The sequence below is a fragment of the Grammomys surdaster genome, unplaced genomic scaffold, assembly GCF_004785775.1.
Source record: "Grammomys surdaster isolate TR1022 unplaced genomic scaffold, NIH_TR_1.0 514, whole genome shotgun sequence".
NCBI classification, from domain to species: Eukaryota; Metazoa; Chordata; class Mammalia; order Rodentia; family Muridae; genus Grammomys; species Grammomys surdaster.
Window position 1 is genome coordinate 686,905 of NW_021604933.1, and position 14,404 is coordinate 701,308.

General features: G+C 36.5%; 1 protein-coding gene across 2 annotated transcripts in view; it reads left to right on the forward strand.

Annotated features, from left to right (window-relative positions):
* The window catches only part of Mkln1 (muskelin 1), a 117,343-nt gene that overhangs the window by 77,810 nt on the left and 25,129 nt on the right, over positions 1–14,404 (forward strand). For both annotated transcript variants that reach the window (XM_028781692.1, XM_028781693.1), the window contains exons 11-12: positions 2,709–2,930; positions 6,100–6,229. In XM_028781692.1, the coding sequence (XP_028637525.1) occupies positions 2,709–2,930; positions 6,100–6,229 (352 nt within the window). The remainder of the gene's footprint in view (positions 1–2,708; positions 2,931–6,099; positions 6,230–14,404) is intronic.

A 14,404-nucleotide genomic window follows, 5' to 3' on the forward strand; every position in this document is an offset into this window, starting at 1 on the left:
AAATAACTGAAGCATTTAACTTAGAAAGAGAAAAAGACTATTTTGGCTCATGGTGGTGGATGTTCTAGTCTAGGTGGCATCATTGCTCTGGGATTCTGGTAAGGGCAACACATTATGACAGAACCATGTGACAGAGCCATACTACTTACATGAACTGGTGCACAGAAGAGAAAGGGCAGACCAGAGTCTCACAGTCTTCTTTGAACTTACAATCCTACGCTAATGACCTTCCAAAGGCCTCGGCATCTGTCAGTAAATCCTAACTATTAACATAGAAACCTTTGGAAGACACTGCCCACATTCAGACTATAGCAAATGTCAAGAGACAAGAGTAACATCTAAAAAGGTGTTAAAAAAGAAATAGTGTGAACCTAGTAAGGGTCTTACTAAACTGCTCTTTAAATATAAACACTTAAGAAATTAGTAAATGGAACGTGAGCTAGTCAGTAAGTAGCAGGAAAGAGTGCTGTGAAGATCTCTGTCTTGACCTTCTTTCTGTACCAAAGTGGGTAATTGACAGAGCAAATAGTTGAAGATGCTATTGCAGGGGAACACGTTAGCAGAGATGCTGCTACAACAGGATGCCACCAGTTTGTGCAAGTTTTCCTAAAGGTAGCAGACAGCAGCAAGATCATGTCCAGCCAGTAAAATCAGGAACCAGAAGTCTATATACTCTGAGCCGAAAGTGAGCTGTGGGTTAGGACTAAATAGCAGGTCATCCTCCAGTCTGATGAAGTAGCACTTAGCTGTGATAATTCATGAAAAATTAGAAAATGGGTAAAATGTAGAAGAAAATTGGGACTGTTGACTGCTTATTGGGTTTTAGAAAATATCAACCTGATAGAGTAGATAAGTAGTTTTCCAGCTTTTAAATAGGGTTTTGTTTATTGTATATATGTGGGGGGGGTTCATTTTGTGGTTCTAGCTGGTCAGACAATTACTATGTAGAAGAGACTAGCCTCAAACTCAAGAGATTTGCCCTGGCCTCCTGAATGCTGAGATCAGAGGCACATGTCACCACACCCACTAGTTGTTCAAATTTGATTTATAAATTATTATAAAAAACACCACAATTTATCATTGGTTTTTATAACTATTTTTCAGAGATTAAAAAGTACAAAATAGGACATGGAAATGGCTGGGCAGGTAAAAGCATGTTCTATTCTTGCAGAAGACCTAAGTTTAGTTCCTAGCCCCCATGTCCAGTGTCCCACAACTACCTGTAACGCCAGCTCCAGGGAGGCAGACCTTCTTTTGAGCTCCAATGGCACTTTTCACACATATGTACATGCCCATGCATAGACACAGGCACACATATTCAAAATTAAATAAATGCTAAAAAATATAGATAAAAAACTAAATAAAGATATAAAATGAACTAATTATTAACTGGGTAGATAGCATCAGGATGCCTAGAGTGATGGAAATTTGTTAGTAATTGACTCTGATTTTAAAAAAAATAAGTATCAGTATAGGACTACATATATATACATAGTGTATAAATAAAAGTTATTCCTGTTTTATGTCCTGTGTGCTGAAAGTGTTGGGAAGACAGAGAGAGACACATACAGAGAGAACATGCTAGAATCTTTTTGCAGTAGTTTGTTTTTTTTTAAATTGGCCTTAACTAGTAAAATAGGTTTGTGTTAAAAATTAAAAAGTAATTATATGATAAAAACAGTTTTTCAGTGGAAGAAGAGCATCAAAGTTGTAACAACCAGTGCTGTGCTTCAGTGAGAGCGCAGATGTTTTATGAACATAATATATTCTTCAAGCGCAGATGCCACTTAGCTTTCATAGCTGAACTTGAGCTAGACTTTGAGATGGGATTTGATTGTTAATATCTTGTAACAAACATCTCTTTCCTCGTGTTATTTTATAGAAGGCTGTAATTTTATTTGAAGGAATGTAAAAACTTAAGGTTGCTTTTAATCACATAGCTTAAGTCAATGAAAATTAAATTTATAATGTAAAAAGAGGCAGAGTCCTTGGAAATCTGGAGATATGTTTGCAAATGCCTTTTGTTTTGTTTTGTTTTGTTTTGTTTTGTTTCAGACAGGGTTTCTCTGTCTTGACTGTCCTGGAACTCACTCTTTAGGCTGCTCTGGCCTCAAACTGCCTCCTGAGGATCCTAAGATTAAAGGGGTGTGCCTTCACCACCCGCTTGTTGTATTATTTTACAACATAGTTTGAAGAGTTTTGTAAAATACATGTAAAAGTTAATTTAGCTGCATCACTCTAATTTGCATGTTGAGTATCTGCTCTCATTGAACAAGTCACAGCATCTCAAATAAGATGCTTTCCTAGAACTGAAAGATCGAAGGTTTTCTAAGGAGGATTAAGAGGAGTTTATGATCATGACATATACATAGAGTTATGATCATTATACACTCCTAGTGAAAACCAGTATATCATGGATCAGAATGACTTTGGTAAAAATATTTATATCATAGCATCAAGAAAACAAAGTTCCTTAACTTGATATATTCATTTCAATTTGGGATGAAGGAAAATTCAAAAGGTGTTTAGAAAACTATCCTGAATTTCTGGACAGTGTGTGTGTATAATAATTAAGACACATATTTACCATCATTAAGAGCAAAGTTCGGGGTTTCTTTGAGAATGTGAAAGCATACATACTAATCTCATTTTGGCACATATGAAAGGCGCAAACTAAACCTGTTCAATCTGTTGCTTTGTTCTTATAGATGTGTATGGACTCAGAAAAGCATATGATCTACACCTTTGGTGGTAGGATTTTGACATGTAATGGCAGTGTAGATGACAGCAGAGCCAGTGAGCCACAATTCAGTGGGTTGTTTGCATTCAACTGCCAGTGTCAAACCTGGAAACTTCTTCGAGAGGACTCCTGTAATGCTGGCCCTGAGGACATCCAGTCTCGAATTGGACACTGCATGCTGTTCCACTCGGTAAAACTGTCCTGTGCATTTATTTTGTCATGTGTGTCTTTATAGGAAAGAATCAGTAAGAAAGCAAAGCTTTTTCTAGAAACAAATGATGAATACAGCAGTGACAGAGAAAATAGAACATTAGCAGTGAACTGGCCTTTAGTTATTTCCATCAGCTTAGAAGCTCCTTGATAATTATTACCTCGAGATAAGGCTAGATGCTTTTATTATTGACCTTACTACTTGCCCAGCTAATGGATAGTTAGCTCTCTTTTTTAGGATTTAATCATTTGCAAACTTCTTCTTACCAACTAGAAAGATAATTTAAGCTTATTTTTTAATTTTGGATCGATTTTATAGAATTTAACAAGAGTTTATTGGCAAAATCAACAAAAAGACTTTAACTTTTCAAGCATATAATGAAATCCTTATTTTTATGAACAGAGCATTAGAGCATATGGTATTTAGCATGCATGTTTTTAAAATATTCATTATATGAATTACAATGACGGATAAGATATAATAGTGAGTTTTCATGTACAGATTTGTCCTTTGATCAGCAAACAATCTGTGTGTTTTAATATAGTTTTCTCAGCTTAATTTCATTTCTTGTCATTTTTAGAGCTTATCACATTTTATTGTGTTGGGAGTGTTTTTAGGAAGACTTCAGCTAGGATGTCCTTATTTAGCAGGCCCTTCATATCTGTGGGCTATGCATCTACAGATTCAAACTATGAATTGAAAAATACTTAAAAATTTTTTGTCTTCACTGAACATCTACAGACTTTAAAAAAAACTTTATTTATTAAAAGACTGCTCTCGTGTCCTATAGTTTATAGTTTATATTAATATTAAAAGTAATGTAGAGGGCTGGACTAACTGCACTTCCAGAGGTCCTGAGTTCAATTCCCAGCAACCACATGGTAGCTCACATCCATCTATAATGGGATCTGATGCCATCTTCTGGTGTGTCTGAGGACAGCAACAATGTACTCACATACTTAAAAAATAAATCTTAAAAAAAAAAAGATAAAGAATAAAAGTAAATGTAGAGGTGATTTAAAGTACCTAGGAGGATATGTGTATGTTATATGCAAGTCCTGAAGGACTTGGGGAGCCTTCAGGATGAGGACCTGTGCTGACACTGTATGACAACTGCACCTACAAATAATGCTATTCTGTATGGCAGACTGACACAAACTTAAAAGTGGTGTTTACCATTATACCACCCACAACAAAAGCAGTGTAGTGATAATGCCTAGTCCACATTTGTGTCGTTCTGATACCAAGGGATGTCTTTTCAGAATTGGTTTGTTGAGGTCAGGATCCCATTACATCTGTACACGGCGTTTCTCTCCATCCCCATCAGTACCTACGCCCTTCTTTTCTCCACATACATGCTACTTACTCCTGATAAAAAGTTAGAATCATTTGTAATCTATGATCTTTCTCATCCTCATTTGACTCATTATACCGTCATTACATCTTTTAATATGTTTCTCTATCATATTTTCTATGAGCTAGCTATTTCTCTCTGGAGGCTTGATCTGTATTCACTATCCTTTCAACGGGAAGCCAAGAGGAAACACTTCAGCACTTCACCAATACTCTGACCATAGAATATCAACAGGCATTTAATGTCTTGTTGTAATTCTTTTATATGTACCAGTGAGTTTAGGAATTTTTAGTTTGATTGATCACTTATGAAATTTCCTGTATGAATTTGCTTTCAGCAGCCATTGATAGTCATTGTCTAGAGTTCATTAGATATCACAAAATGGTGATTTTTCTAATGTTCTTGTTTCTTCTGCATTTATTAACTGTAATTCTACTTTAGAATTAAAGAACAGCAGAATATCATCCTTATGTCACGAATTGTTTGGTTACTCTAAAATGAAACTGTGTAATTCTTGGGCCAGGCCTGATGATGCACACCTGTGATCCCAGCACGTTGGCGACATGTAGACCATGCACCTGGGCTACACACAGCAAGTTCAAAGCTAACCTGGAACACGTAGAAAAACTCTTATCTTAAAAAAAATCTAAGTGAATGTTGGCTATGGTAGTGCGTGCCTTCAATATGAACAAAGGCAGTAGGAATCTGTCAGTTTCAGGCTACTCTGGCCTACATTGTGAACTCTAGATCAGCCAGAGCTATGTAGTAAGACTCTGTCCCAAAACAAGTAAATCTAAGCGAATGGATGGATGTCTGATTGTTTTGTAGATTTGCATGTAGATTTGTTAATGGATTCAGGTTCCAAAGTTAACTAGTGAAGTCATAAAAAGTATCATAATTATGAGCTCATGAATTTTTTATATACATATTTTAAATTAAATGCTGTCTTTTTATCAGTTTTTTGTTTTTTAAATCTATCTTTAGCCACTAAGAGCTTCTTCTTTACCCTTATATGCATATTTAATTTTTTTGGCAAGGGCAAGCCATGAGTTCTTGCTAATAAATCTAATACAAGTTAATGCTTTTTCTTTTATTTAGTGACTTTGATTTTTGTACTTATATGTCTTTTAAGGTTAAAATCTTATTTCATGTGTATTACAGTATGTTTCATCAGTGAAATTTCCACCTGTCAATGCTGACAACAAATTCACTGTGCTTCCAAAATAATTGCTTTCTGATGAATTTTTAATTTAGGACTTAGACCATAAGAGTATATTATGGAAAACTAAATTAAAAATCAATATAATATTTCTGAGTATGGTTAGAATTCTATGTATAAAGCCATAGCTTTATATACAGATAGATTTTTCATTTTTGTTTCTGTTTTTAAGTTTAATATTCTAATAAAACATGTATATGATTATAAAATAAAACTATAAGTCAAGGTACTTTTAGAGAACTCTGATTTTTTTCAGGGGTAAGAAGTTAGATTTCTTCCTTATGGGTAGCTGTCCTTTATTCTGCTTTGATTTATCCAAACACACTTCTTGCTTGCTCGTTCACTCTTACTTTTGCTCTCATAGTTACACAGAAGGCAGCAGCCTTGCTCTTCGGCTTTAGGGGATGCCTTAGCAGTGGTAGTGTGGAGAGAGCTGACTCTTTCCTCTTGATTTGAGCAGAGTAGTGATGTGTGGGGTCGCTCGGGAGACTGCTCTTGTAGGGATGTAAGGAGTAAAGGCTCGTTCTCAGTGCTCCATTGGAAATGACAACTCCCTTTTCTCCTTTTTATTTTAGAAAAACCGTTGCTTATACGTGTTTGGTGGCCAGAGATCTAAGACCTATTTGAATGACTTTTTTAGTTATGATGTGGACTCTGATCATGTAGACATAATTTCAGATGGCACCAAGAAAGACTCTGGAATGGGTAAGAGTATTTCTCATGCTGTAACTGCCCATTTTCTTCTCTTTATAACCTTCATACTTTCTCTACTTTAATTGAAATAATTCTAAATAAAAGGAATAAAATTGTTTATTCCACTGTTTAAAAATACGTGATTTACTATTACTTATTTTAAGGAAAATACAATGTGTGAATTTCTGAAGTAAAGGTGTGTGTCAGTGCATCCTGGGGGATGGACTTTGTGAAAAAGCAGGCTCTAAAACGGTATTCTGCACGTGCCGATGCTGTCTACTTGTTGTGTTGGCTGTAGTAAACTGTAGGTGAGACGGGAGCACTGTAGAGTATCGCTGGTCTAGGGTAGTCTCGTGCAGTCATTTATACCTTGCAGATGGGCAAGCTTATCGTCTTAGTAGGATCCCCTGATAAGGTGGTAGTTTACTAACCAGGTTCATGTACACTGTCCTGGCATGATTAGTAGAACACTGTACACACTATCTTTAAAAGTCTCGTTTTGATAATAAACAGTTAACCATTAACACAGTAAGTACCGTTCCTGTGAATCCTATATCCAGAAGAGTAGATGTGATTAAGGCCCAGTTTGGCACTGGGGTTAGAATATAGATCAGCTTGTTTTTCATCTTAGCTGCCATATATAAAAAGGATTCTCTTATCAGTGGTACTTTTAAAAAATAACCTTTAAATACCTGTGTTCGAGCTCGAAGGCATTCTGTCAGTAAAGTGCTGGACACAGCATGAGGACCCGAGTTCAGATTGTCAGCACCCATTTAAAAGCTAGGCATGGCATGGTGGTGTGTGTCTGGGACCCCTGTGCTGAGGGAGTGAACAGGTAGAGCATCGGAGCTTGCTCAGCCAGGCTAGCTGAGACAGTGGGACCCTGGCTCTGAAAAGAAAAAGGTAGAGAACAATAGAAGAAAACACCCACTGGTGACCTCTGGCCTCCATGGGCACCAACAAGTGTTCGAGCACACATACACCTACCTTACCCCCACCCACATACACACGTCTATATCCACACGCATACATAATGTTGTTGGTATCATTTATGGGCACTATGTTAGAGTGATCCTCTTTTAATTAAAGTTGTTTACATAGAAGAGGAAAAAGGCTGGTTTAGTGAGATAGCTCAGTGGTAAAGTCCTTGTGGTGCAAAGAAGAAAAGTTATTTTCTTTAAATAAAACTTAACACTAAAGAAAAAAGTGTAAAGTCATTTGGCTATCAGGATCTGTACTCATATCCTCCTTAATGGCGTTCAGGCTAGAGGTTTATTTGCTATGCTCTATTCTTTGTGACTACCAGTAAAATGGGCAGTCTTACAGCCTAGTCTCTGATTCAACGGCCAGGGCTGCAGTCCTGCATCCCTAGAGTTTTCCCAACAATAAAGATCAAAGTCAATGGAAGATATGGAAATAAATATTTGAAAATGTCTGCAGACCCCAAACACTGATCTTCAGATTATAAATGGCCCTCTACAAATAAAATAAAATAAAAATAAAAGAAGTTAAATCTCAGAAAACCAAAAAGTCCTCTTGCCATTAAGGCAGATCATTGTGTATTAAGGTGCCTTTTTATATTCTGTTGAAAGAGGACCTCCTAAATTCTCCTAGAACAAAACGAGTTGCACCCAAGGAAACAGGACTTAGATGGATATCAGAACTCTCAGTACCATTAGGTACTATAAGATAAAGAAAATCCTTGGAAAAGTTACTAAACTGGAGATATTTTTGTAGCCAAAATAGTGAAGAAATATTTTTAGATCTACTGGGTAAATCTAGACCTACTCTCTTAGCAGTTTAAGCAGTTGCAGAATCATCTCTTTAGGAACAAGAAGTCCAGAGTAGACCATCTGGGACTGATGCAGCGATTCAGCCTCCAGGTTCCTTCTTCTGCTGCACTGTCTTTAATAAAAGGCCTTAGCTATCTGGAGACAAGTTACTAGAAGTTCTTCAACTATCATTCCTTTCCTTCAGAAGAGGGAGGGCTGGGAATGCACTACTTGTCCTGACAGCTCCTAGTAGGATGCTGCTTGGATGCTGCTTAGATTTCACTGGCTAGAACTGTGAAACCAAGCTTCACTAGAGAATCTGGGGATGCATGTGTTTAGGGTCTGAGACAAGTAGCTGTTGTCTCAAGATAAGAAAGTGGTAGAACTTTTATATACTATTTTTTTAGGAAGATACTTTATATACTAACAAAACAATAAAAGTATCAAAAGAGAAAACACAGAAGCTAAGATAAAAAGAAAACCCAATGTAGAAAAACAAAGGAGATTTCTAAGATGTGTCCCAGTGAGCACCAGCGGGCCATGGGGCTTCTAGATCAAAGTAGGCTTTAATGATGTATTTAAGCATTTGTAATAAAAATAATAAAAAAATTAAAAAAATTAATAGTCATGTAACAAGTGACATAAAAGGTTGGGGATAGGAACGTGATAGAAAAAAGAAAAAAATGCAAAACTTTAAGAAAAAAAGACAGTGAAGTTTTTGGTCCTATAATGAACCGTACTTTTAAAAACAATATAATACAAAAGCTACAATCAGCTTAACAAAAGAATTGGAGTTAAAATTTAGTGGGATGATAGTGTCATCAGCCTATTCTGAGACAGAAGTCATTTGGTTATACCTGAACAGCAGCCTCAGCTTATGATTCAGGAGTACAAGCTTAGGTGGCTCATGCTGTCACTGCTACTACTAAATCTCACTGTAGGAGGATTGTGTAGAGTCACATAGCTTAATCTTTAATTACTTCTGACTTGTAAGAGTCATTCTAGTTTTCCCTGGCATTCCCAGGCGATGGGGATGTATGAGTCAACTCTCCCTGTAGATGCTTCAAGGGTGGTAACTGATAGGACAGATACATTGAAAGCTATAGTATGTTGTCTCAGAGTATGAGAGAATATACTTTGGAAACACAGGCATTAAATTCATTCTCACAGAGTGTTTGTAGACTACTAAATAGAATATAAAATATTAATAACGTGTTTTTGGTAGTATCATTTCTTAGTTTTACTGTTAATTGAATGCTAATGACATGCTATTAATTGAATCCAGGCATGTGCTCAGGGTCTAAGCTTCATGCCAACCCCAGCAGCTATAGTTATTTTGACCTTACTATATGCTAGATTATCTTTTATTGGTAGTAAGATTCTGGTATGGTTAATAAGTCATTGAGCATAATTCAGCTACATGGTGATAGAGCCAAGATTGAAGATTTTACTGTACTGCACCACTTCCCGAAACTTTAAAAAAAATATTGTAATAATAGTGAAAACAAGGCTACTTAAAAAATTTATTGTAATAAATGTAATGGCTATAATTTGTAAACATTTAAGTTTGCAACAATCTTGTAGTCATTTGCAACATCATTATCATTAATCAGGTATGACTACCAAATTGTGGCAATTCTTTGGGGGGGGGGTGTTGTAACTACAAAGATAATAATCTCATGATTGAGGTTCTAAAACAATAACAAAAACAAAACCCAGAATGATACAAAACAATCCAACTATTCAGAGATAATCTATTAACATTTTGATACATTACCTCCTAATCTTTTAAAAGGGCATTTATATCCAGTTTTGTTTTCAGACATTTTAAATTTTACATAGATTTTTTGTGATGATTTTCCTTTATCATAGTCTTATTGCTGTGAACTTAAAGTTGTCTCATTCACTAGTTACTGCTGTTGTCAACTCTTCCAAAATTAGAATTACATGTTTGCTGTGCATTGTTTAATTAATTTTTAATTGGTTTACAGGTAATTAACCACACAAAGCACACAAATCCATTCATTAATTTACTAGTAGTTTTTGATTGTTTACTGTCATTTAAGGTTTTTAGACCCTCTCTCCTCAAATAGTTCATTGATTTCCATTTATCAAAGATTGTTTTAGGCACTAAGGATCTATATGAGGACCCCAGGGAATAAGCTAACTCTAAAAGTTTATATTCCAGTGAAGACTGGCTGCAGTTGTATTCTTAGTACTGTGAAGAAAAGAAGTTGAGTGCTTTGCTGATGAGTAGCGTGAGAGGCACCCTTATGATACAGTAGTTTGGGAAAGCATCTCTGAGGAGGGAATGTTTACAACTGAAAATGAGGAGAGAATTAGAACCACCAAACAATGATTTTTCTTTTTCCTAAATAAGTTATTGTAAGATTTTATTTCTGGGTCTAGGTCAGATTTCTTTTGAGGATATCACTGTTAAGTATATATTTTCCAAGTGGCTGAATTTACAATAATCCTAAGAATTTCATTGCTCAAAAAGTTCCAAACTAGTATATTGTGTGTTCAGTTGAACATCTTGTTTGAACTAGCTAGTAAATGTGCCCCACCTAAAACTTGAAGAGTTATGCTTGGAATTGAGGAACACACTGACTCAGTTGACATGTCAGAGTTAAACTGAAATTAATTTCTTACTTTTCTCTTTGGTCTTGGGGTTTTGTTTTTTTTTGGGGGGGGGGTCTGGTTGGTTTTGGTCTGCCCCTGTCTGTACCTGCTCCTTCTATCTCCTTTTTTTTTTTTAACTTTCTTTTTTTTTCAGCACTGGGAATCGAATCCAGGGTCTTGGCACTTGCTAGGCAAGCACTCTACCGCTGAGCTAAATCCCCAACCCTATCTATCTACTTACTTACTTACTTATTATATACAGTGTTCTGCTTGCATATATATGTCTGCATGTCGAAAGAGGGTACAAGATCTCATTATAGATGTTTGTGAGCCACCATGTGGTTGCTGGGAATTGAACTCAGGACCTTTGGAAGAGTAGTCTTAACTTCTGAGCCATCTCTCCAGCCCTGCAACTTTCTTCCTTAAAGAATTGTAGTACCTGGCAGGGGTTCAGAACCCCAGTTCTCGCTCTCAGAGTTCTATTTCGGTTCTTAGGTAGCCTTACCTGATATCTTATCTTAGACTGTGCATCTGCACTTTTAAATTACCAGGGTTATAGTTGAAGACAGAGGGGAGCTTGTGCACAGCCTCTGTGTTAGTGGGGGTGATCTAATCCTCTAGTTTGGCTGCTATTGTTGAGTATTTTCATTTTCTCCAGTGATGCCATCACTGCCCTTGGGTAATATTGTTTCATCTAGTCACCATCAGGACACCTCAGTGTTGCAGCGTGGCTCTGCCCATTGCGACCTTACTCCATGTATCACCCATTTGTCTTCTGTAGTTAGTTGTCTTCTCCCCACATGCCTCAGGTCTTCCAACCATTCTCTGCTGCATTACTGATGAAGGACAGAGAGCCATAGGCCTAACCTTTAATATGTAGATGGTCTCTGGTCACTTACAGGTACCAAACAATAAGCTAGACAGTAGGAATACAGTTATGACTATGGCCTCCGTCTTCATACAGCTCTTTTCGTGAATGGAAAAGACAAAGAAGTAAGCTGATCTGACTTTTTGATTAGAGCTAATTCAGATAAGAGGAATCTTTTGTTTTAGGCAGCCTGCCTGCCTGAGAGACTATGGCTTAGTTCCCCGGCCCTAACCTTCTGCTGTATTCTTCCTGCACTGCTTACTTCATTGCCACTGACTATTGCCTTATAACATTGCTCTTGCCTCTGACCCTTCTGCCATGCTACTCCCATCTTACTTCCAAAACCTAACTTTGCTCACTCCTCAGATCTTACCTTGTAGATTTGGGTCTCAGAATTCGTTTCCAACTCAAGACAGGCTAGGAATTAAAGCATATGGCTCTATCCTTAATGGCTAACATAGTCAAGGGACACCCTTGACTATGCATTCCATAGTCACTTTGGAAAACTCTGAGGAGGGACACATATTTTATTCAGAAGCATCCAGCCTCTTCCATACCCTAAATCTCCTGTTAAAATATACTGAACAAAGTTAGATAATTCAGAAAACCTCATGTTAGGAAGAATGGCGTATTATATTATGTTTTCATAGAGTTATTTTTACTTAACTTTAACCAGTGTACACTTAAATTTTATTTTATCTCCTTAGAGCACTACTATGCAAAAATAAAAAATTTTAGTAATGAGGTGGAACACTCTTTAAACTCCCACATTATCAAATGTTCCTAGAAAACACCACTTTTCCCTATTATGTAGATGTTTTATAATGTATTAAGCCATTCTAGTGTTTATTAGCTATTTTTCTGAAGCTTTTGTATTTCAGTTAATTACTGTAATTTGAGACGGACTTAATATATAATTACATGTTTGTGCTTCACTCATGTGGGTTCTTTGATTAAAACTGCATTTACAATGTGAGTTTTACATTTATTGTTTGAAATCATAGAACAAGTTTTTTAACTATTGAGATTCCCAGTTAGAGATGATATATCTCTTATAGCAAAATAGCTTCTCTTTATTAATGCTTTCTGCGTGTCAAATACTATAAAATCTCCAACCATTGCCCTTTATAATTATTTGGATTCACCATCAGGATCTAAAAAACCTTCAATCTTTTTATTTTCTAACTTGACTCAACTCTTATTTTCTAACTTGTATATAACACTTTTGCATTTTTCTTAGAAGAAAATTATAATTTAAATTGGTGCGTGGCTGTAGCTTAGAAAGATGGGATTTATTAGCATTATTAGCATTGTGTTTAACATCAAAATTCAATATGCTAAAAGTTGAATCTATTTCTAAATTGCCTTTGTTACACTGAACACAAGCCGTTTGGCATAGTTCTCACATGTAACCTCTGTATTTAGCAGCAGTTGTAAGTTATGTTTAGATTTGTCAGACACACAACTTGCAAGTTAGCTGTAGACTGTGTTAGAGTGCTGCTTCTGCTTAGCTGAGGTCGGAAATGTACATGTTGCAGAAATGCAGCCTTCCCATACTGCAGTAGGAAATCAAGCATTGGTGGTAAAGAGCTCCTAGAGTCTCGGCCTGCTACTGTGGTAGCTTCCTGTTTCCTTGTTTTGATATTTCCTGTCTCCTCTGACTTTCATACTTGCCCTTCTTTATTCCGTTGTGTTCTGTTGCACCAGATTGATTGTTTGGTACAGTAAATTGAATGAAAAGACTTGGTCCAAGTCTTCAGCATTAGCACCTGGTGTAGCGTCTTTGGGCCTAATGAGTCATCTGAAAATGAGGATTGGGCCAGTTGAACTGAAAGTGTCATCTTTCTCTCATACATGAGTTAATATCAGTTTATTTTCCTGAAAACCTTAAAACAAAATCATACTTTAAAATTGTCCATAGGAATGTATTTACTATGCTTATGACATTGAAGACAACAAAAAGATATAAGAAGTTGCTTTAGTTTTGGCCCTATTATATTATGCCAGAGTTATATGAAGACCACATTAGGCAGTAGAGAGCCTCTAAGCTAATGACTTCTTGTTATTCTTATTATGACATTCTGGTTGGGATGATAATTTTTTTCTTGTATCATTTTTGAGACATGGTCCCATGCATCCCTGACTGTCTTCTAGCTGGCTATGTAGCTTGAAATTTTGATACTTTAGCCTTGACATTACACACATGCACCATAGCACCTAGTCTGTGCAGTGCTGGAGATTGGATGTATGCCATATGTACAAACACATGTGTACAAAACACGTATATACATAAAATAAAAATACACATTTTTGTTTAAGAAAAGATGACAACACTGTTGTTCCCTACTGAGGAGCCACTGTCCCCCTCCCCACCTTTTTTTATGTCTAGGCTATAATTTTGTTTAATGACAGTTACCTAGTCCCAGGGGAGAAATCGTAGCTAGTTCAAGCCAGTCATTGTTATCCTTTGAAAGGTTCTTTCATTTTACCTCTGTGTGTGACTCAGGTCTAGCCTGTCACACATAGCAAAGTGTTAAAAGGCATTTAGAAAAACATCCTTTCTCATGACAGGGAGTGCTGTCCATCTTTTGAATGCTCTGTGAAAGTGCATGACACTTAGAGCTACAGCTGGCAGCTTTGAGAAAAGCAGTGCAGTCCAGGAACTCTGCAGAGATGTGCTAAGACAAGACACGCCTGGAGCTGGCATGAGTTAATCAACTACCTGGGTTTTTCTGTGTCTTGGGTTTAAAACTCTTCTACCAAATAAGCAAACCTATGAGAGCTGTTCTTGTTGTTTCGTGTTTCTGTGGAAGTTCTCCAATTGTTCTTGTCTGTGGCTTAGCTAAAGAAATTAATGAATGTCTACTGTGGACCATGAAGAAAATAGAGATGAGATTAATGTATTAATTAATGTAATAACATAAA